The 23,880-nt window shown below is 43.9% G+C and overlaps 1 protein-coding gene across 1 annotated transcript in view; it reads left to right on the top strand.

Annotated features, from left to right (window-relative positions):
• Positions 1 to 2,571: 2,571 nt before the first annotated feature.
• Positions 2,572 to 23,880, top strand: part of SLC5A9 (solute carrier family 5 member 9) — a 51,530-nt gene continuing 30,221 nt past the window's right edge. The window contains exon 1 of the mRNA XM_079314544.1: positions 2,572 to 2,624. Coding sequence (XP_079170670.1) covers positions 2,604 to 2,624 — 21 coding nt within the window. The 5' untranslated portion in view covers positions 2,572 to 2,603. The remainder of the gene's footprint in view (positions 2,625 to 23,880) is intronic.

Genomic DNA, 23,880 nt, shown 5'->3' on the forward strand with positions numbered 1-23,880 from the left:
TCCTCTCCTGGAAACAAACGGTCTTTTCAATTAGACTGATTTGTCTCTGAAACAATCAATCTGAGGTTTATAAAAGCAAACACTTGAGTAATTAGTTCTATCCTGGAAGAATATTAACTCTGTTTGTCTTTGTGTAATTAATCACTGACCCTGCCAGCTCTACAAAGCCTCCTTTGCACAGATGGGGCAGTGAAGGAGGCGAGCAGAGGGCAGGAGGGAGGTGAGTAACAAGTGATATACAAGGAGAGGGTGTCAGGAGGCTGGAACACAAACCTTCCCCCCACACACCTTAACAGGTGCCCACTAAATTCTGTGAAACCATATCCCAGCACAGAGCTATGGGGCTGTGAAAGCCTGCTACTTGAAGAAACAATAAATGGTGTTTTAAAACATATTTATATTAACCTTTTAGCTGTGGAGACATTCAGCTCTCTGTGGTTCACGTGCCTAATTGATAAAACATTTGCAGTGTTTTTGTGTAACCCAGCCAGTGGCAGGTGAGTTGGCTCTCCACTGCCTTCAGCCAGAGGAATTACAGACCCTGGTCTGGCTGGATTGAACACTGCCAAGTGCCACCCCAGAGCTGGCTCTGTGTCAGTACTGGTGTTACAAGCAAGCTGTAATTCCTACAGGGAATGAAGCAACTTCAAGTCTCTTCCTCTACCCCTGACCTCCGGTTTAACTTTGAGGGGATGTTTGGATTTATTCAAGTGGTTTTCAACAGCATGAAATAAGGTCTAGGTTTGTTTCCTTCTTCTCTTAGTTTGGTGTGATTGTACAGACCATGTCTCCTGTGCTGTATCAGTAGAATTTTTAAAAATTGATTTCACGGTAGCAGCTGAAAATGATAGAATGAAATAAAATATTCCAGATATGAAACATTCTGTAAACACATAACTAAGGAACACCAAGCAAAAGGTAGTGGGTCAGGCAGATGGGAAGAGTAGCAGGAAGGGGAGCAGGACTGATGAGCATCTTGGGCTGACTGAGGCTAGAGAAGAGCAGACTCCCTGTTGTGAGAAACTCTCTTAATTTCTGCCCACAGCCCTATAGCACTTCTGTGTGTCCTTGATATAAGATGAGGAGATGCAGCTCTCTGAACTCTTGACAGAGCCTAAAGGGATGGGACACTTCATTTGTCTGCTGAGGCCTTGGTGATGCTGCTCATGGCCATTGCCATGGCTGATCATGGGTGTGTAAAATTGACATGCAAAGTTATCAGGGGGGAAATGGATGATTCTTGCTCCTTCACAGCTCTAAAATGCTTTCACCTGTAAAAATGGGAGGCACTTTTGTACTCATCCTGGCTTTTTCCTGGTAAGGTTTTGCTGTGACGTGCAGAACACAGTGGTCTGCATGTAGATTGCTGCTGCTGGAAGCTTGTGAACAGCCCCAGGCCAAGCTTTTCTATTAAGGAAGAAAAAAAGTGTCTCCCTCTTTTCTCACTCTCTTTATTCTGAGCTACTTTGCTATCTCAGCCACTCTTGGTTGCATCCAAATAAGTTGAACTCCAAGTCAGAGGAAATCTGATCATCCTCTCCCACCTCCTACCCCTGAGTGGCTGTTCATTAGGGTGAGGTATAGCTTTACCTTCACAGGACACTCCTTTTGCTCTTTATCAGCCCTGCTGAACACTGAGCAGGTCACATATGGCCTCTGTCAGCTACACTGCTAATCTTTTGTACCTTTTAATGAAAACATTGCCAGTGTTTTCCTTCTGTCACTGTTGGAACCCAGCCTCATCTTGGTGATAAATGGTGCCCATTGATGAAGGAATGTCCCAGCCAGACCCAGACTCTGCAAGGACATTGTGCTGATCCCAAACTACAGCCTGGGGTTTTCTCCACCAGCCCTGGGGTTTCAGCCCCTCCCTGCACGTGGGGCAATAAAAATCTCTGCCACTTCTTTTTCCACCAAGCATTGGGAAGGCTGAATTTCTGTATTAAATCACATCGTTGTCATAGCTACTAAATTATGAGATCATCTATCATCAACTTCAAAACACAAGCTGAAAAGTTGTTTTTTTGGGGTTTCTTCCACAAACATCTCTCAATTTAAAGTGCCAGAGTTTGATAATGGGCAGTGGAATAGTGAGGGTTTATGGCAATGCAGTGAATGGCTCTGCATCTGTGTTACATAAAACCAGAGACCAAGGTGTGAAAGCAAAGGATGAGAAAGACTTTTGAACCCAGGAACCAGCTTGTGTGCCCTCTTCCACATGAATCTACTGCTGGTCCTTCTGAGCCCCTACCTGGATCAGGTGATGAGTGCTATTCCTTGGTTTTGGAGTTCTGTGCAGTGTAGATACTGGCTTGATTTGAGGCTCACAGCCCTCCTGTGCTTTCCTGTGGTCCATTCCTGGGGGAATTTTCATTTCCAGGAGGAAATACTAGTTCTCCAGAATGCCAGAGCAGGCATTTACTCCTGTGACCTTTTAGTGGTGACAATCACAGTTATGGAAGATTAGCTTAAAACTACCCTAACAATAAGACATTTGCAGTGTTTTAATTATTTTTTTTTTCTACACAGATCAGCTAGCAGATTGAACTCCCCATGCAACTCTGTGATTGCTGGTGTTGAGACAAAAGGAGAAGCTGGTTCATATGGACAGGAGCTGGAGAAAGGTGAGTGTTTGTGGCTTTGTTCAATGATCTTAGATCCCTTTAGAGCAGCCATTCATCCTCTCCCTTTAAAGATTCATGATTTCATTGTTAGATAATCTTAGGTCAAGCCCAAGCTGGGTGTCAAGATGGGTGGTCATCCCAGTAAAATACAGGATATCAGGATGCAACTCGATTTAGCAAGTAATCTGCCAAAGTCAGTGACCCTGTAATTAATGTCTTAAGAAAAGGAAAAGAAAATCTTTTCTTACAGGAAGGGAAAGACATTTTAATGTCTTCAGGGAGTTACATGACTAAGCAGTGCTGTCTTAGAATGATAGCTGGGGAAAGGAATTGCTCTCAATTTCCAGTTTCAATACTTCACTCACAGATGCAGGAGACTGAAGAAATCAAGCCAGCCTAATGATCATGGGTTCAAGCATATTTTTTGTTCTTCAGTCTGAATGGGCTTCTCTGACCTTTACAGAGAATTTATCACAAAAGATCTTATAAAGATACATTACCATCCCCTTGATATTTTTCTTTTCTGTTTCTTTATTTTGTTTCAAAAGTACGATGACTTTTCCACTTACAGCTGCTGTGACTGTAAATCAAAATTCCACTCAAACACTTCCTTGGACACCCAGCACTTCATTGCTTGTGTCTTCAGCCTTCACTGTTAAAGGATTTTCAGGAGACTCAGCAAAAATGGGAAAATAATGCACTTGTGTTTCCCTTCAAAGCAAGGCAGATTAACCTGATAGTCACATTTCTGCCTTTGGTTTAAGACAGGTTTTGAACTGCTTGAGGCAAACTCAGCAGCCTTTCTTCCTGGGGACACCCTCCATCTAGTTTGAAAGCATTCCTGAACATGTCCTGCACAGCAAGAGGTTCCACACTCTTCCATGGGATGGGCATAGCTGCATGGCTGTGGTCTGTGGATGAGTACCAGGCCTGGGGGGAGGAGAGCAGGTGGCAGGAGCAGGATGATAGGACAAGGGGACAGAGATTTCAGTAGAAGAATCTGGCTGTCCCCTACTCAGTTACAACTAGAGTTTCCTCATGCCTGACACCACTGATAGGGCAAAGCATTCACAAGTAGTTTGTATAACCTGCTCATTTCTCCATTCAGTCCATTAGATGCAAAACACCACTTTCAGACATTTCTGCTTTTTAAAGGTTCCTCACAAGTCTGGGCAGGAACTTTCATGGCTCTTTGACCTCTTCTGTCCACAGGGCTACCCATATCACCTGTCCAGAATGTAATCTCTGCAAATTATGAGAAGTCTTACCCAGAACTTTGGCAGTCCTGGCAGGGCATTAACTGCAACAGCAGAAGACATCCCTGGACAGAACTGGGTGTTTATTCAGTGCTGGCCTTTCAGACCACAATGACATTGTGCAAAGAGATGAGCTGTTTCTCTTTACTAGTGGATTTTGGAAGGTGGATCAAAAGGGGATTTATCCAGTGGTTTAAGGAAATGGGGGTGGGGGAGGGAGGGTGCATTTATGTGAGAAGTCATGGCTGTTCCCACAGAACAGAGATGAGAAAACCTCTCCTTCCCCGCAATCTGTCCCATTACCCATCTGCCTGAGCATGAGCTGCTGTGTGACTGAAATGAATTTGACCTTCAGAAAGAAGCAGTAAAATGTAACTTTTTATTCTGCACACATTCTAGCCTTTGGGTAAATGCCTTGGTGGTCTGATACACGCTGGCACAAAGGAGCCATTAATGGCACCGCCACTCTCAGGGAAGCGGCCGTGCCACCTAGGAAGGCACTGCAGTCATAATTCTCCCAAAGGCCTTTTGCTTTCTTTCCCACCTGCCCCAGATCAAAGGCTTCAAGGAAAATGGATTTCGGGGGGGGGGGGGGCTTTGCTGTTGTGAGAGTTTGTGTGTTTTACTGCCGTATCCCAGTGGCCGTGCGGCTCCGCTGAAAACCGGAGCTCTATTATTAATGCTCTTGTATCAGTAGAAAGGAGCAGGGCAGCGGGGTCAAGGGAGCTGAAAGAGGCCTTGCAAGGCAGGCAAAAGAAAGCATTGAGGGGAAAGTAGCACTATCAACTCCTGTGATGTGATAGCAACTTTCACCATCCTTGACCTCTTTCTGAAAAACTGGGCCTATCAGAGGTAAATGGCTGGGAAAGCTTAGAAATTGGACTGGAGAGCAGTTTCAAAAGGATTTAAAAGAACAGTGGGGGAAAAGAGTAACTACATGTTTTATATAAAAAGTGAAATGTTGCTGATAATATCAGTAATGTTTTTTAAATGAGAAATTAAGCCTATGGTCATTGATGATATTAAAATGAAATCATTCAAACTAATCACAGGTTGAAATGCATTGGTCTAAGGATGATCAAAGATGTTTGTGTACCTATGCTATCATGAAAAATTGTTTATATATTCTTTATATATAACTACTGTCTGTAGAATTGTTTAGGTTTTGTCTTAGATATCACACTATCTTTTGTACAAACTGAAGTATAGTTTTTTTGTAAAACACGTGGTTTAAGGCCATTTCCCTGACTATGGGACAGGTAGGTGAGCTCTGATGGGGACTGAAGCACACATGTAGTGGCTGGCATGAAGCTCCTGAGCCAAAAGAAGTTCTAGGACACAACACTTTTAAATGCTTATGAAAGAAGATAATGACACAAAGCCATGATTGCAGTGGAGAAGAAGAGACAAGTGGACCATGGCTTAAAAAATGCCCAGAGCAGCCTTTCCTGGGTCCTGCACCCCTTGCAGTGTAAGAGACATGACTGTGGAAAACAGCAAGTTTGGGGTTTTTTCTTCTTTCCTACTGAAAAAAAAAAAAAACCAAGCACAGAGCTGGCTCAGTTGGGATGCTGATTTACATCAAATTAGATTCCTATCTCCTGGGCTTACTTGTGCAGTCACTTGAGCAAATACTGAAATCTTCATTACAGAAGGTTATCTGTGCAAGTTTTTTTCCAACTGTGAGATGCTTCTTTCCCTGCACAGGTTTTTAGGATTGCTGTTAGAGTCAGGACTTTCTCTGAGGGAGGAAGGGAGAGAGGAAGTGATCTGTTTATCCAGGTTGCTGTGAAATTGCCATTAACCTGTGACACGAAGCAAGGCTTGCTGGCTCTACCTGCTGGCTAGAGAGGAAAGCACACTCCCCTGGCTAGAATGTCCTTAAAGCATAACGTGCCATTTCATGAGACACTGGATTAGAGATAAGAGAAGAAATCAAAAAGCAGCTGCTACCTGATCATTTTCAAGCTGTCATGTATGCCAGCAGAGAAAGAGGGATGGTCTGGAGCAGAGGGAATTGATAAGGTTCCTCTGCTTCCTCCCAGGCTCTCAGAAAGTAAGAGATGAAAACCATCAGCCCAGAAACCAGTCCCACTGCAGCAGTTTCATCTGTGTGAAGATTGAAGCTCAGACCATCGTCTGCCCTGCTGTAGCTTGGAGAATTGGGGATCAACTCCATTTGACTTCAATCTCAGCCTGGTCTACGGCACTGCAAAGCCATGGGCTGCAAGGAAGGTTTTCATTACTGGATTTTAGCTCCATGGTCTGAGCTCTGATGGCAAAAATGAACAGTTTCAAAAGCAAAAAAGAGGCTTGTCTGTGGTTTAGCTGATCCCTTTTTATTTGGTGTATCTGCAGGAATGAAGTGAATGGTCTCTTCTCTCAGTTTTTTCTCCAAAAAACGGCTCCTCCAAACAGCGATTCTTACGCAACCAGTATTACAATCTTGACATTGTAATCCTTTCCTGAACACATTTTCAAAGTCGACAGTAAAGAATAGAGTGTTTTTTCCTTCCTAACTGCCATCCCAGCCTGGCCCTTCGTGTCAGCTGGAGCTCTCCTGTTCGTATCTTGTCACAGGCAATCCAAGGTATGCCTCTCCAGGAGCCTTAGGGAGCTTGCATGCCAAACCCGGAGATGAAAATCAGTGGGTTTCCTGTGGAAAAAATGCTCAGAAATCTTATCAGCCCAATAATGTTCATTTCCAGACATGTCTAATCCTGAGGGACTTGCCACTGGATTTACATCTGGATTGTATAAATTTCACTGAAACACCTGCATCAGGCTCCCTCTCCAGTCAGTGGAAAAGATCAGCAGGGTTGACAGAGTGCTGCTGGAGGTGCTTGCTGGGCTGTGGGGTACAGCAGGAGTGTAGTGATGAGTGTCCTTGCTTGGGCACTACAACAAAGGGCAGAAAACAGCAAGGATACACTGGAGCCATAGCTATAACTTTGTTTGAGGTATCAGGCTGGAACCTAGCCCTGGTTGTTCCAGAGCAAACCCTGCATAATCTGTTTTTTCCCTCAGAGGAGCAGCTGAGCATCAGCACACAAAAGGCCAGTGTCTCTGGAGAAAGAAGAGGACATTTCAAAAGCAAAGGAAGGATCTTCCCCAACCTCTGCCACATATTTGCCAAGCTTTGCTCTCCCTGGGGTCAGGACTCCACAGTTGGACCACCCTAGGCGGCCTTTGAAAACCTCTGCTATTCAGGAGATGTACCTATGGGATTTGCCTAGCACACATCACAAAGTTGGGTTCTTTTTGTTTTGTTCTCTCACTTAATCCTTCAAACTATTGTCCCACGCACACTGACAGTGACTCGAGGAGCTGATGTCTTCCCTGAGAGACGTGCTCTTCTCCCATAAGCAAGAAACTCAGATGGGAGTGCTCAGCTGGGTGTTTATGGCCCCCTCTGGGTACAAACTGGAGAGAGACATTGCAGCTGGGCTGTCCAGCTATGAACAGTTTGGATCCCAAATTCTTTGTCCAAAATTTACTACCACCACCAAGCACAAAAAACAAATACATCAAACCCTCACAGTTTAAGGGGGATCTGTCCAGTGTTCTGGTGGAGATAAACCATGACATTGTCCTTCTGTTGCTATGTTCTGAACAATTTTCTGCCAGGAGTTGAAATCTTTCTGTGAGACTTTTAAAAGGTGCTCTGAAGATTGGCATTTCAACTTGTGAATGAGCAGCAGTGATGACCAGGAATAGTTATTGCTTTTTTAATACATGCCTGCCACACTGATTGCATAATATATGGCGAGAAAATCAGCAAAACTCCCCTAAAAAACACCTCTTTGAAAAGTCTGATTGTATGCATTATTTGCATTTCCTTCCAACAGCTGCTTTGGACATAGTGATGTCAAAAAACCTTAAATAAATTCACTACATTCACAATAGTTTTATTTATAGGAGGATTCCAGCATGACTAGTACTGTCATAACACTAGCTTTGATTAGTTTACCTCAAAGTATTTATGTTCTTAAGCTGAGAAAATAGGAAAATTCATTTTGTTCACTTTACAGGTGGAAAAGTATAAATGATTCACCCAAGGTCACACTGGCAGTCTATGAAAGAGGCAAAATCACAGCCCAGTTTTGCTGAACCATATTCTGGAGTTGGAACCACAAGGCCATTCCACCTCTCCCAAAGCAGAAATTGGTTCTGGCTGCAACAGTTTCCAACTGAGAGGATTTAACCATCACTTGGTTAATGATGGCTGATGGGTGGGAAGAGGTGATACAAACCTCACCATTAAGCGTATGATGGTAATCACAGAATTGAACATGTGGATGTCCCTGATGCTCAGAAGAAATTTATTATGCAAGTGACCCTCAAAATCAGTCCATCAGTTCCAGTTTCCAATGGAAAATAATGCTCCCTAAACTGCATATCGCAAACATTTCCTCCAAGCAGCACGCTTTAAAATACATAGATGCAAATATACATTTTTTATTTAATTGCTGGTGTAGTTCCCTGACAGATTGGTCCAGAATGCAGAGGGAAGGGAGAAGCCACTGGAATGTGGTCTAAATTAATAGTGAATTGTGACACAATCCAGAGCACTCATAATAATCAAGTTAGTATGTTTTACATTTTCTCTCAATGTGTTTTGCATTTTTGCTGCTTTGGGAAGGAGGCTTTAGATATTGAAACAACATAATGTTAAACTTGAGAAATGACAATTCAAACACTGGCTGCTTTAAATAGATTATACCTTGATAGCCTAATGCTCTGTGCAATGTACACATGGCTTTGTTAGGGACCCCTTGGATAAATACAGATTATTTATGGTTAATGGATGAGTGCTATTATACATTAAAAAATCTTGTGACTGCTGCCTGGCCACTCAGGGATGTTGTTTTCACACGTGGGCAGTAACAAAACCGTGGTAGGGAAATGAAGGAGCATTGGCTCCTACTGCTCCTGACCTTTACGTGGGACTTCTCCCAGGACATGGGGAATGTGTCCCCACAGCCCCTGCGACCCAGTTTAGCAGTCCCAGAGAGATAATGTGCATGCCTTTGCCAGCACCACATCCCACTTTCTTCTGTTTTCTCTTCCCAACTTTGTTAAACATTACCCTACATTCATCTTACAACCTTGAGGAAAGGCTGTCACAGAGGCTTGGACAGCAGGGTAATTCAGTGGGTCTGGTTTAGGAGTCAGGTAGTTTGACCTTTAATTCTGCAGTGAAAGGGTGAAACTTGTTTCCTTAACTTTGGTCTTTTAAACAACAGGTATCTTGTTTAAGGTCATTGCACATCTCTTCCATTCATCTCAGCTATCTTGGATAGGTGAATCACAACTGAGGATACCAATCCAGGAGTTCCATTTTCTGTTCCATTCTGTGTTATTTTCCTTTCTAGGACAGATAAATGACAAGTGATTCCCGTTGGCTAATTGTATATTTTATTGGTTACGGCAAAAAGCAATTTTTAGCATTCTTCTTTGTATGTGTGTTGCTGGCTGGACAAGTAGGGTAGACATGTCTAATCACTGGCAAAGGTATATTAATTATGTCTCATATTATATTGATTTCTAAGTCAGAATTAAAGATCACAGTGACTGTCTAAGTGACAAATGGCTTAAGTCAATAAATGATTCTTGGAGAAAGGAATAAAATTGAAATAAATTGTCACAGAAAAAAAGCCACAATATGTGCATGACTTGGACTAAAAGAATTCAAAATCGGTTCATATGTGTCATCTTTACTTAATTTTTGAAAGACTATTTACATCCTGTGGTGATGGCTTTGATGCCTAAATGAGATTCTCAGAATGAGAATGACACAGTTAAGCTGATCCATTATGTGCAATAAACAGTCTTACTGTAAATTTGGATTTTTTGTATTAGAATTGTGTAGTTTGAGGCCCCCCATCCTCACGCTGAGTGGAAGCCATGCCTACAGCCAGACAGAAACATCAGTGCCAAGGAACTTCAAGTGAAACAGAGCAGGCTGGCAGGGCAGGAAGGCTTGCCCTACATCACGCAGCAAATCTCTGGAGAGCAGTGCACTTGGCATCAGTGATGGCCAAACACCCAAACCAACAGCCAGCCAAGTTCACACCCTAATAAATATGCAGCTCAAAGAGTCTCGAGAAGAATGTTTTAATGCAATTTTCAATGACCCTTGTCACATTGCCTCAATTACTTTAACAGGAATGAAATAAAGCATGAAAAATACAAGGTGATACAAGTACTGACTTTCCCAACATCTTCTCTAGAGTGCCCAAACCAAACAAACAACACCAAGGAGGACTGATGGCACTACTTTGTTGTAGAAGAAAGAAGTCACTGTCTAAACATTTTCTAGTCAATTGCTAGAACATTTGGAAGTCCTTGTTCTTTGGAACACACTGAAATCAGTTTTCCCAAGAAAGAAAGAACATCTCATTTTTGTACCTTACATGTAGACCTGGATTTTTTTTGACTCACCACGCCCCTGCTCTTCACAAACCAGCTTTCTTACCAGCTGAGCAGCACCTCTGCTTGCTGTAAAGGGCTCCTTTGTTCTGTCACAAATTAACTAAAAGAGACACAGTACAGGAATTGTCACAAGCATTCTGTAACTGCAACTACCACACACCTTGCAGATGCAGCTTTGTCTTTGATGCACATCAAACAAACTCAACCTTCTTGAGTCTCTGTGACCTGTTCTACAGTCAGAATTGACTTAATCCTTTCTATTTGCTTTTGTAAGAGGTGCAGCTCATACAAAAAACTTGGCTGTCCTTAACCTAGTACAGAGTATTACCAAAAACAAAAAGTGGGTTATTGTGATGGGGAAAGAAGTTTAAAAAAACCCAAACAATACCACAGAGGGCAACTTCATTAGCTTTGCCACTCACAAACCAACTTTTTTATTATTGAGTGCTCCCACAAATTCTTTTCTTACTTACACTTAGTCACCAAACACTAAGTTTTAACATTATTTGTTAACTTCAACCTGCTCATACCAAATATTCACTGATCTTTGCCCATGGTTATTTATTTTTATCATGGTTATTTATTTTTATCATGGTTATTTATTTTGCTCAGTATCCCTCCTGTGTCTTTATTAATTCCTAATGCATTATGACTTTATAATGGTATAATATGACTCATAAGAAGCAAATAATGAGGAGTAATTAACAATTAAAGTCCAAGCACAGTCATTACCTACAGTCTGGACTTCATGGTACATCAGTAAGTCTCCAGACACTTTCAGCAAACAAGTAACATAATGCTACTCCTCAGAAAAAAATATGTTCACCTCTTGTATTCAGAAAACATTGTTCCCAAATCAAAATATTATGGTATAAGATTTTGAAACCTACTTTTCAGCACTAACTGAAATTGCTAGCTGAAGGATGTGTTAGCAAAAGAGGGAGAGAAATTTGGGGAACATAGAAAGCCAATCCCAGTTTTCAGTGTTGTGCTTCTGGTATCTGTCATTTTTACCTTAAAATCACAGTCCACTTTCTGTTAGAGAATATGTGTGGAAGTTATCCTGATGCAAAACCAGTCCCAGCAACAGATCTCAACAGTGGCAAGTTACTCCTGTGTGTGTAAAATGTGGCTGGAAAACTGTACTTACACTTTGTTACTTGTCATGGAAGTTTATTTCCTTTCTTTCTTCTTTAAATCAATCATTTGACTCCCCTCAAATATCAACCTTTAGAGGCAAAAGGCATTAATGCAGGCTGGCTATTACTGTATCCACCCAGACCTCTATGCTGATTGTGCAGATTATATAAACCTTTGGTTACATTAGCACCTGAATATGATTTATGAGGGCAGACGGGAGATGGTGATTGACCCTCTTTCATGAAAGCAGCCTGTTTGCTGTGAAACAGCTCCCAGCATAAATCATTTTAGACATGCTTTTACACCAGGACTAAATAAACACTCACTTACCCCTGGTACCTGCTAATATGTTAACAAGTAATGTCCTCAAACAGCCTCATTACTTGATTACATCCGAGGTTGGGGACTCTGTGCTGTTGCTTTCTCCGCCTGCCGGGATCTCACGAGCCCAGACACATTAACTCACTTGAATACTGAGAGAAAGTGGGAGCTTTATCAGCCTCCATTATCAACCCAGGATAACAAAATACAGCAGAAGGGCATTTATGATCTCATGGCTGAGGCATTATAACGCAAATGTCTTAATCCCTGCAGTTCTCAACACTGCTCTTGCCATGTCTTTAGGTCAGTAACATGGTGCAGGGTTAATTAAGAAAGACAAAAACAGTAGAAACAAGGGAAGCTTGAGGGGGCCTGCATCCCATTCCTGCCTGCCCTTGTGACCAGTGTGCTCCTGGCCTGTGGAAGTTGTCCCCTGCTGCTGCAATCTGTGCTACACACCCCTCTTCAGCACAGATACCAAAGGGGCCATGGCTGAGGGTGATCCTGTGTCCCTTGTAACAGGGAGGAGAAGCAAAGACACACACACACAAGACAGCTTTTATAACCAGTGCAGATTTCAGTCCTGGCTTTGCTGTTGAGGTAATGCTGACCACCAGCTCTAGATGAAGTCACCTAAACCATTGCACCTCTGCAGGCACCCATCCCTGTGTGCAGGTACCCATCTCTGTGTGTGCAGGTACCATCTCTGTGTGTGCAGGCACCCATCCCTGTGTGCAGGTACCATCTCTGTGTGTGCAGGCACCCATCCCTGTGTGCAGGTACCCATCTCTGTGTGTGCAGGTACCATCTCTGTGTGTGCAGGCACCCATCCCTGTGTGCAGGCACCCATCTCTGTGTGTGCAGGTACCCATCCCTGTGTGCAGGTACCCATCCCTGTGTGCAGGTACCATCTCTGTGTGTGCAGGTACCCATCCCTGTGTGCAGGTACCCAACCCTGTGTGCAGGTACCCATCCCTGTGTGCAGGTACCATCTCTGTGTGCAGGTACCCATCTCTGTGTGTGCAGGTACCCATCCCTGTGTGCAGGTACCCATCCCTGTGTGCAGGTACCATCTCTGTGTGTGCAGGTACCCATCCCTGTGTGCAGGTACCCATCCCTGTGTGCAGGCACCATCCCTGTGTGCAGGTACCCATCCCTGTGTGCAGGTACCCATCCCTGTGTGCAGGCACCATCCCTGTGTGCAGGTACCATCTCTGTGTGTGCAGGCACCCATCCCTGTGTGCAGGTACCATCTCTGTGTGTGCAGGTACCCATCCCTGTGTGCAGGTACCATCCCTGTGTGCAGGTACCATCTCTGTGTGTGCAGGTACCCATCCCTGTGTGCAGGTACCCATCCCTGTGTGCAGGCACCATCCCTGTGTGCAGGTACCCATCCCTGTGTGCAGGTACCCATCCCTGTGTGCAGGCACCATCCCTGTGTGCAGGTACCATCTCTGTGTGTGCAGGCACCCATCCCTGTGTGCAGGTACCATCTCTGTGTGTGCAGGTACCCATCTCTGTGTGTGCAGGTACCCATCCCTGTGTGCAGGCACCCATCCCTGTGTGCAGGCACTCATCCCTGTGTGTGCAGGTACCATCCCTGTGTGTGCAGGCACTCATCCCTGTGTGTGCAGGTACCCATCCCTGTGTGTGCAGGTACCCATCCCTGTGTGCAGGTACCATCTCTGTGTGTGCAGGTACCATCTCTGTGTGTGCAGGTACCCATCCCTGTGTGCAGGCACTCATCCCTGTGTGCAGGCACTCATCCCTGTATGCAGGTACCCATTCCTGTGTGCAGGTACCATCTCTGTGTGTGCAGGTACCCATCCCTGTGTGCAGGCAAACACAAAGGCAGGCAATGGAGCTGGGCCTGCACAAGCCACACTTACTCAAGGTTATATCATGTTTCTCCTTTCATGGCTCAAGAGTGTCAACATCGACAGCTGGACTCACTTATTCTATATAACATCAGTATTTTGATTTTACTCTGATGTGTTAACAGGCCTCACAAGCCACTTTGGGACCAGATATTTTGTTAGCAGGAGGCTCTTTCCAGTATCACTCATTTTAGGTGTTTTAGATGCTGAAGGATGCTGTAGAAAGTGCAGAAACTCAGCTTATATAGAGCAGAAGGGGAGAAAAAGAGATCCATGAAATAAAAGAGGCAAACAGTATTTTGGGATTTACACAGCCTTTATGCCCAAAATACAGTGGCAACCACTTGCTGGTCTCATTAGCCACCAGAAGCACCTTCAGTAATTTCAACAATAAATGAAGTCCTCCCTAAGATACTTTATCAGCTCAGCACAATAACAGCTGGGAACTTAAACAGAGTTATTCTCTGACCTTTCAGGAAAATCAATGCATTTTTTGTAGTCTGTTGAACTGCAGTTTTGCTGTCTAGGGCAAGTGAAAGTGAAGGCCTCCACATGGCACATTTGGAAGCCCTGGCTGGAGGGGGAGAGGATGATGGAATGGATGCCTTCATCCCATTCAGGAGTTCCAGTGAGGGGCCAGGCTTCACCTGGAAGCTGAAATTCCTATTAGTATAAGCCTGAAGCTAAACCCGTGTAGACACATCCCCTCTCTGGGCTTTGAGGGCATCCTGGTACTACAAAAGTGTCCTTTTCAAAACACAGGGCAGAATCCATCTTTATGCTTGTGTCTGGGCAGATGTCAAGGAAGGTTAACTCAGATTGATACACACACACGGGTGCAAGTTGCTACAAGAAGAAAATCAGGCCTGTATTGCCAGGAAATTGTCCCCTTTTCAAGATAGTTATCTAAACTCAGAGGTTTAAGAAATCCTTTGAAGTTATCAGCAACCAAAAGCTTTAAAATTTTGTTTCCCCAACTCTGATGGAACTGTGCCATATTTCACAACAACATGAGATAGATTTGGACCTTGACTCAGGAAATCTTCCCACTGCAGGAAAATGTCAGAAGTATGAGCTCTGTTGTAGTGAAAAGGACAAAACCCCATCATCCTAGAAGTCAAACACAGATTTGGATGTTTTTCTGAATCAGGCCCTAAATGAAAACTTCACCAGCATATTGAACTCCAGATACTCCTTTACCTAGTACAACATTTTCCCCCTAGTCTTTGCTAAGAAAGGTTAGCAAAACTGATAAAGGTGAACACTGAATAGAGACTATTTTTATTTTATTAGATTTACTTTGCACCTCACATTTATCGTGGCTGTCCTAGCAGTGATGCTGTCCTAGCCATGATGTAATCTGCAATTAACTAGTCTCCCTTTGTCAGCCTACATCATCAAAGCCTGTTTTTATGGAGTGTTAAGTCTAATATTTACAGTGTTAAATACTTGGACAATATTTAAATTGGTTTCATCACATACTATATTTAGATGGAGTGATATTGTCTGGTTAACAGCAATGAAAACAATTCAGTTCTTTTGGGGTTTATATTTTGAGTGGGTATTAGGTAACTGGAAAATATGGTCATTATATTTGTCTAACATTTCTACAAGTTGTAACATGGCATTTCAATTTGGGCTTTAACTCATGAATTATTCGTAGGCAAAACTTTTGAGAAGTTTCCAGGTTCAACATGCAAACAAGAGCAGAGTTCAGTGGCATGTTTGAGAGGAAGGCATTTTTATATTTATACACATACACAGAAAACTATGAAGACATTTTTCAGGACCTTTTCTTTCCAGTAATGCTGCTGTTACACAAAGTCTGCTCCAAAGGAATTTTTAATGTCAAACAAAAATCACAATTAATGTGTGATCTAATCCCAGTCTCACAGAGACAGACAGCACTAAGTTTCTGGGTATTGCTCCTTGGAGTTTTATTTCTGCATGTGATTCATGTTTGTCCCCACTTGTAGCTTATGTGGGCAATCTTGCCTATACTCTCTGAGTAATTTTTGCCCTTCAAATCCAAAGCCTTGCAGCTGTGTTGACTTCTCATTCCCAGCAGCAAATACTGCCTTCAAACAATGAAGATGGCTCAATTCTTCAAAGTAGACATATTTTCATATTTTTCCCAATATTTATGCATTAGAACAACTGCTATAGTACTTTTTTTCTTCCCAAATGCAGGCAGTACCTTTTGCCTTCTTTCTTTTTTAAAAGTTTTCTTTCTTTTCTTGGTGTTGGTATTAAGACATCTTCCCATCTCAGTTATGTGATTTCCTGCTATCCCACAGGGTTAGTCATTCCTCTCCTGGATGGTCACAGCCACAGGCTCTGCACCAGAGCAATGCCTGTGCCATATGTTGGCTCTTGGCTGCCAGAAATCTCTGCTCAGAATTGTCTCCAGGTCTATGCAAGAAGCAGAACCACGGAGGGGGGTGGCATGGGGAAGGATTTTCTCCTGACTCTTTAAAAGAACTGTGCTCACAAATCCATGACTCTGAATCAGCCTTGTTGGGCCAGGTCTCTGTGCAGAGGATCTCATCAAGAGGGAGCTGTAATCCCTTCAGACAGCCCTTTGAACAGCCCAGGAGCTCTTTGACAGAGCCTGACGTAACTTCTGGAACACTGGAAACTGTTAATCACCCATTTTAGTTGGTTTTAGCAGATAGAATTAAGATATTCTGAAAAAAACTACAGTCAGACTACAGAAATTTTGTTAGTTATCATCTGAAATGTTTCTTCTTTTGGGAAGTCATAGACTTCTGAGGTTTGAAATCTGCCTGTAATTTAAAAATAACTTGCATGTCTCCAGCTTTTAGGTCTAACTGAAAGGAAAACTTACTCATCCAACAAATAAATGAAAAAAAATCATCATTAATCAGGTATAATATGTTAGAATTCGCTGTACCTGGTAGATCACTTGCAGTCCATCTGGGTCCCCCAGTCCTCTCACTAACTCAGTGTTCCTGAAGGAAGTGTGTCAAACAGGCAGCCTTTTCTTTGGTTTGAATGCCAGTGCCAAATTGTCCAGGGCTAATTGTGCCCCTGCACAGCCACTTCCAAAGTGTGGAGAGCCTCAGCAGCATTTGTCTGTTTTCTACATGCTTATAAACCATCCACTGCTACAGAAGGGATACCTCTGTAAGACATTTCCTTTTCTGAAAAGGAAACACCCCTTCCACAAACACTGGTCTTGTTGCCTAAAACACACTTGAGACTCCCAGATAAGGTTTGAGTGGCCAAAGTTGAATTTTTTTCTAGTTTTGCATTCTGTCCTTGATTTTGCATCTTGGATCTCAGTATTCAGTACCTGGCAAATGCACTCTCCAGCTGAAGTCTGGAAATCCCTGAAGAAAAAGTCACAGAATGCTGTAGCTGTGGGAATGATAAAGATCTGGGAACCAGTATTTTTGTATCTATTTCCTTTTTGCCACATGGCACCATGTCATTTGTGTATTAATTACTTTTTATAAATCATATCAAATTAATTATTCAGCTTTCATTAAAGAAGACAGTCTTTTGCATTTTCTTTTCAGCAATCTGCAGGACAATTTGTGAAACTTTCAAAATATTGTTGTTTGTACAAAACCAGAGTTTACTTCAGGCTTTCCTAAAGCATTGGGCTGGTTTGGTAAAATGAAGGGGTAAGGGTTATTCATATTCCTTAATGTAATTGTCTTTTAATTTAAAGATGTCCAAATTTTATGGCAGTCTTTATTTACTTTCACTGAGCTCCTAAAGAACAAGTATGACTTCCAGATTTGCTACAAAGCAAGTAAAAAGGCAGTAAATGTAAACCAAACTGTGATTAAGAGCCTGATTCTGCTGATTAGAATCACTGGTCAAACATACTCTGACTCCAGAGATCAGATCAGAACCTTTACTGCACTGGATCCTCTCCAAAACCCACTAAAGTCAATAGGAGTTTTTTCTTTTGAGTTCAGTCACTGGGTGTCTGTCTGCCTTTTTCTCTTGTAAATCATAAATCACCAGGAGGAGTTTAATCTTGTAGTTTTCAGTGCCAGTGTGACATTTATTTTAACTTTGGCTGTTGACAAAGCACCCCGCATCCTGCATTTCCCTTCTGGCAATCACATGTCTATTCTAACTCACATGTTACCATTCTGTCAGGGATTTTATTTTACTTGTTCTCTCCTTATTGCCATCCACTTCTCCAACCCTCCCTTTTCATCTGTCCATCACTTTTGGCAGCAAGAAAAATGGATCTATTTTGCAATACCAATTCCAGTGCCACTTGCCAGTCCAAATAAGAGTTGTGTATCCAACACACCATACAGGGGCTCAGTTTCTGGATTTTGTCACAAGAGCTGTATTTTCTCAGCAGCTTATTAACAGCGTGTGTTTGGGGTGAAAATTAAGCAAATGGAAAAAGGATGTCACAGCAAGGAGCTGTGTTGCAACACTTAGGTTATTATATTGCATTAAGTTAAACAAAGACTGTTTAGCCATGTTATGACTATGAATCTCATTCATTCCAGTCCCTCAAGAAAATGTATTTGGAAAGAGGCAACTTTGCTCAGTCAATTTCCCTTTGGTCAAAATGCTCCCAGGTGCCACTCCTGTGAATTTGACAGGAAAAAAAAAATGTTAACAGAGTGGAGCTTGGGAAGGGGGGAAGGGGGAGATTGCCATAACTCTGCTGATGCCAAGAATAAGAAGAATAATGGGAACCGCTGCAGATCGGAAACTTTCTTTCGGTCATTTATCAAACCCATATTATTTTCCCATCTTTCACTGTCTTTGGAGCACATGTGTCAGGTGAACAAAAAAGCTACAAGAAATCTTGAATTGCACTTTGCTTTCCCAGAAAAATGTGCTGACCATCCAGCGTGTGCCTGAGGTCAACCATGAAGCTTTTAAACAGTCTCTGGATCCATAAATAGCCCTTGGATAAGGCTCAGTCAGCTGAGGAGGCTTTGAATTTCTCATTCGAGGAAGGAGCCACACAGGATTGCTCAGCACCATCCCTTTGACTGTCTCTTTCCCACATCTGGCCAATGACTTTGTTGCCTAAATGGGAGCTGAGCAATTCTGGAAATTGGAGTCTAAGTAGAAAACATTCCCACTTCTGCTTCATCACTCGTGTTCGTAGGGAAATAAAGCACCCTGATGCTTTTACCATATGTGGATTTGAGAACAATTTCTAAATCCCCCATGCCTGAGCCATAGCTTGCTCAACAATTCCCAACAACTACTATTCCTGTAAATAGGGTAAAAATGATGCAGGTGGCTTCGATAAGTTGAACTTTTTGAGTGACCTAATTTAAGCACAGCTCTTCTACCTCTGCCAGGGCCCAGCCACTTGCTGGGCTTTAGCCCAAAGCTGTCACTGCTCAGGTGAAAGGGACAGCTGTGTCTGCCAGGTTGGTCTCACTGGCCTCTGTAGAGAAATCAGTCCCCTCATGTGTTGCAACAAGTGTTGCTGTGTCCTTTCTCCCTGTAGGATTTCCCTCTTTAAGGTCTTGCTTGCCAGTCTTTGCATACAGATCACAGCCTGCAACTCTTTTCCTTACCTGAACTGGGCATAAAGCTATTAGAACACAATTTCCACATTCCTGACAGGGGATGCTGCCTTCAATCTCACCATCTTCTACCGATCTGGTTCCATGCTGCCCTTCATTCCCTCCCCAGACTGTGCCCATCTTCATCTGTTCATCTCAAAAACTCCCTTTGTCCATAATGCAGACAGCACCATGGGACCTGTTGCAACCAGGCAGGTGAGGAGCTGTGTCTTGGCTCCTAAAACACACCCTGCTTGTGGCCTACTGATAGCTGCACATCTGATCACAACAGCTACATTATTTCAGATTCCATTCACCCATTTCTGCTATGTGAGCTGGATCCGGGGCAGGACTTGAGTGGCATCCAGCAGAGAGCACTCACTCACCTTCAGGGTATGAAAAAATGGGCAACACTAAACAATATGTGCTGCTAAGCTGTGAAACTGCTTGCCACAGGAAACTGTGGGTACAAAGGGATTTAGAATTAGCTAGGTAAATTCCTGGAAGCAAAATTCACCAGGGGCTGTTAAACACAAAGGCACTATGTCTGCCTCCGGAAACCCCAGCACCACAAATCACTGGCCCTGAGCCACCATCTGCATGCCCTGATATTGTGCATTAAGTACCTACTGCAGCTGACTGCCATGCACAGGGTACTGGGATGGATGGGCCTCTGGCCCTGAGCAGCTCAGCCTGTGTTTCTCTACAAATAGATGAACTGGGACTAAATATCACATTTGGCACTAATGTTTCTGCATTCTCCCAGCAGCATTTCTATCACCAGCACTCTCCAAGCAGCTTCTGCCATGACATCTGGACATCACATAGCACCTGAAGCACATTAAGCTTTTTCAGCAGGTAATAAACCCCTGGACAGTGTATGGCAGGCGAGCCCTGGTCTCTAAATACCCATCATGGACATTGCTTTCTCCAGCAATTGCCAAAGCCTGCTTTAGATTAAACTGCTTCAGTCCAGCAACTGCAGAAGGGCAAGGCTGGAAAAGGAAGTTTCTCTTGTTTTGTTTGGGCTCTTATTTTCCTGCTGGTTGGTTGTTTTGGGCTTGTTTGGTTTTTGACAAATTATTTAAAGGACAAATATAAGGCTAGACAGCTGAATGCATCAAAAAGGTCAGCCAGTTTCTCAGGCTACTGTCTTTTTCCAGCTGTTCCATATGAGAAAAAGAATCAGGCAGGGCTGGATCTCCCTGGTTGCTTTCTGCAATGTAAAGTAGACTTTTATACAAAGCAAGGGGCTAGGGAGGTTAGAGGAAGCTGGGATGGTGATGCCACACAGGATGTCAGCAAGACTCCTCTCCTTGTTGGGCAAGTGCTTTTTCCAGAGCCATTCCCAGCATCCTCTACCCAGGACCACTGTCCAACAGCTCTGGGTCTGGGAATGATATGCACCTGGAGCCTTCCTTCAGCATCCAGCTTCACAAACTCCATATATTACAGGGAAGTCTGGGTCACAGCAATGGAAAACTCCTTGTGAGACAAAGGTTGTGTCAGTCTGTCCCCTGTGGAAGGAAGGAAGGAAGGAGGGAAGGAGGGAAGGAGGGAAGGAGGGAAGGAGGGAAGGAGGGAAGGAGGGAAGGAGGGAGGGGGGAAGGAGGGAAGGAGGGAAGGAGGGAAGGAGGGAAGGAGGGAAGGAGGGAAGGAAGGGGGAGGCAGGCAAGGAGGAAGGAAGGAAGGAGGGAAGGAAGGAAGGAGGGAAGGAAGGAAGGAAGGAAGGAAGGAGAGGAAGGAAGAAGGAAGGAAAGGAAGGAAGAAGGAAGGAAGGAATGAAGGAAGGAAGGACAGGAAGGAAGGAAGGAAGGAAGGAAGGAACGGAAGGAAGGAAGGAAGGAAGGAAGGAAGGAAGGAAGGAAGGAAGGAAGGAAGGAAGGAAGGAAGGAAGGAAGGAAGGAAGGAAGGAAGGAAGGAAGGAAGGAAGGAAGGAAGGAAGGAAGGAAGGAAGGAAGGAAGGAAGGGAGGAAGGAAGGAAGGAAGGAAGGAAGGAAGGAAGGAAGAGGAAGGAAGGAAGGAAGGAAGGAAGGAAGGAAGGAAGGAAGGAAGGAAGGAAGGAAGGAAGGAAGGAAGGAAGGAAGGACGGAAGGAAGGAAGGAAGGGAGGAAGGAGGAAGGAAGGAAGGAAGGAAGGAAGGGAAGGAAGGAAGGAAGGAAGGAAGGAAGGAAGGAAGGAAGGAAGGAAGGAAGGAAGGAAGGAAGGAAGGAAGGAAGGAAGGAAGGAAGGAAGGAAGGAAGGAAGGAAGGAAGGAAGGAAGGAAGGAAGGAAGGAAGGAAGGAAGGAAGGAAGGAAGGAAGGAAGGAAGGAAGGAAGGAAGGAAGGAGGAAGGAAGGAAGGAAGGAAGGAAGGAAGGAAGGAAGGAAGAAGGAAGGAAGAAGAGAAGAAGAAGAAGAGAAGAAGAAGGAAGGAATAGAGAAGGAATGAAACTGAAACAAGAAAAGAAAAAGAAAAAGAAAAAGAAAAAGAAAAAGAAAAAGAAAAAGAAAAAAAGAGAAAAAGAAAAAGAAAAAGAAAAAAAAGAGAAGGAGAAGGAAAAAAAAAGCAAGCATGCATTTCTGATGACAGCTGCACAAACGTGCCTTATTCTGGCAGATCTCTCAATTAAAATCAAGCCACCCTAATTTAAGGGGAAAATAAACACAGGCCTTATGCTATGTGCTTTGCTTTCAAAAGGAATCAGCCTGAGGAGAGGCAGCAGGGCCCTGGGCTGGGCTGGCTGGTTGTGTGAGAGGGAGGCAGGTCCTGCTGGCCCAGCTGCTGCCCCAGTGCTGAGGGCTCTGGGGCAGAGGAGCCCCCAGGCTGCAGTGGTTTGGGGTGAGGGGTAGCTCTGGGGCTGTCCCAGGTGGGTCTGGGGCAGACACTTCAGTGCAGTGACCCTGCTCCTTTTCAACTTAGTCCATATCAGGCAGAGGCCACGAGGGACAGACTGGACAGTCTGCCCTGACACTGTCCCCCAGGGTGAAGAATTAGGAAGTTCAAAGCTCAACCATGCATTCTCATGTTTTTCTTCTCCCACACTTCTAAGTAGAAATGAGGACACTTCCCTTGCACACAGCTATTCTAAAACTACTGCAGAACAGCAAGAGGGGCTGTTCTGAGTGAGCAGGCTGGGTGACACTCACAGGGAATCCACACAGTCCCTCCCTGCTTGCTCTGCTGCAGTGCTCCTGCATCCTCCAGGATGGGAAAGATGAGCCTTCCCATTACTGCATGATCACTACATCCCCACCTGGGAATAGCAAAACTTGATGAAAAGCCTGTCTGTCCTTCTGCTCCTGCCTTTTTTCCTCTTCTCATTGCATTCATGATGAAATAAAGTATCACCATATACCTTTGGATAAGAAATAGCTGAAATCAAATGAGTAAGCACACAGAATTCCCACTGTATCTCCTATGCTTTTCTTATAAATTTAATTTACAGTAGACACTCTCTGTGTCACATAACAACCAGATAACACAGTATAGACAAAATTCTGTTATTAATTCTGGGGGTCTTGTAGACCTCTCCCAGTCAGGTACAGCCTCAGCCTGCACAGGGATCTGCTCCTGGGTTGGGATGGAAGAAAACAAAAAAACAGAGGGATGCAAATATTCAAGGGTCTGGGGTGCTGTCAAAGGGTCACTTGCCCAGGGTGAACATCTAAAATCCTCATTTGCTGCACAGAAAGAATCTGCCAGAAGTTTCTTCATGAGGAAGAATTTAAAGAGTGCAACAACAGGAAAAACTGGAAACTCCTCAGCATAAGCTCTCATGGATTTGGGTCTGGATTGCAGAAGTTCAAGAGATCAAAGCAGTAGCAACCAGAAGGGGCAAACCAGAGACAGCATGCAGATAAAAGAAGAGATGAAAGCCAAAGAAAGCTTGGACAGGAGGCTGACATTGGTAAATGAGGAACTGGAGCTGGATTAAATGGGTAGTGCTTGATGTGTTGTCTATTCCCTTTTTTGGCTCTGTTGGCTTCTGCAAAACTGAACCTTTGGGGGCTGGGGGGAATGGGAAAAAAACCAACCTATTTTCATTTTCTGTCCTTGCCAAGAAAAGCTTCTGTGTGTGAATAAACTCTGTGCTGCCTGTGGAAGGAGCCTGTGCAAGGAGCTGGGACAGTAAGGATCCTTGTGGGGATAAAAGCTGTTCAGGGGGTCAGTAAGCCCCAAAGTGAGCATAGGCTGCCCAGAAGTCACCCTAGTGGAACACAACTTTGTCCTATGTGTTTGACCAGGGATCCAGAGGATGCACAGTGCTTCTTGCACCTCTTACCAGATATGGATCTGGTCCTTAGACAACAAGGAAGTGTTGTAAGCTGGGGGGTTATCTTTAGCTTTTAAATGTATTTTAATACAAAGCATTCCTGTTGTCTGGCCTGGAGGAGTAACCTAAACAGCTGCATTAGCAGAGCCCATCTTGGCTCTTGAGGAAGAACCAATTATTCAATCAGTGCATGAGGGACTGGGTAGATCCTCTCACATTTGCACTTCCTCACAGCCAGCTCCTGTAGGTGAGAAGGTGGGGATGATTCCTTCTCACAGATTCCTTCTTACTCCTTACAGCTGTCTTCTGTGACACAGCTCACCTGGGCTACCTGGGAGGAGGAGGAAGGAGCACAGAGCAGAGAAGGACATCTCAGAAGGTGTGGAGCTGGGGTTGTGCCACGGCACAGTCAGTGAGTCCCATTGCAGGACAGACTGTGGTGGA

This window comes from Erithacus rubecula (assembly GCF_903797595.1).
Source record: "Erithacus rubecula genome assembly, chromosome: 10".
Lineage (NCBI taxonomy): Eukaryota > Metazoa > Chordata > Aves > Passeriformes > Muscicapidae > Erithacus > Erithacus rubecula.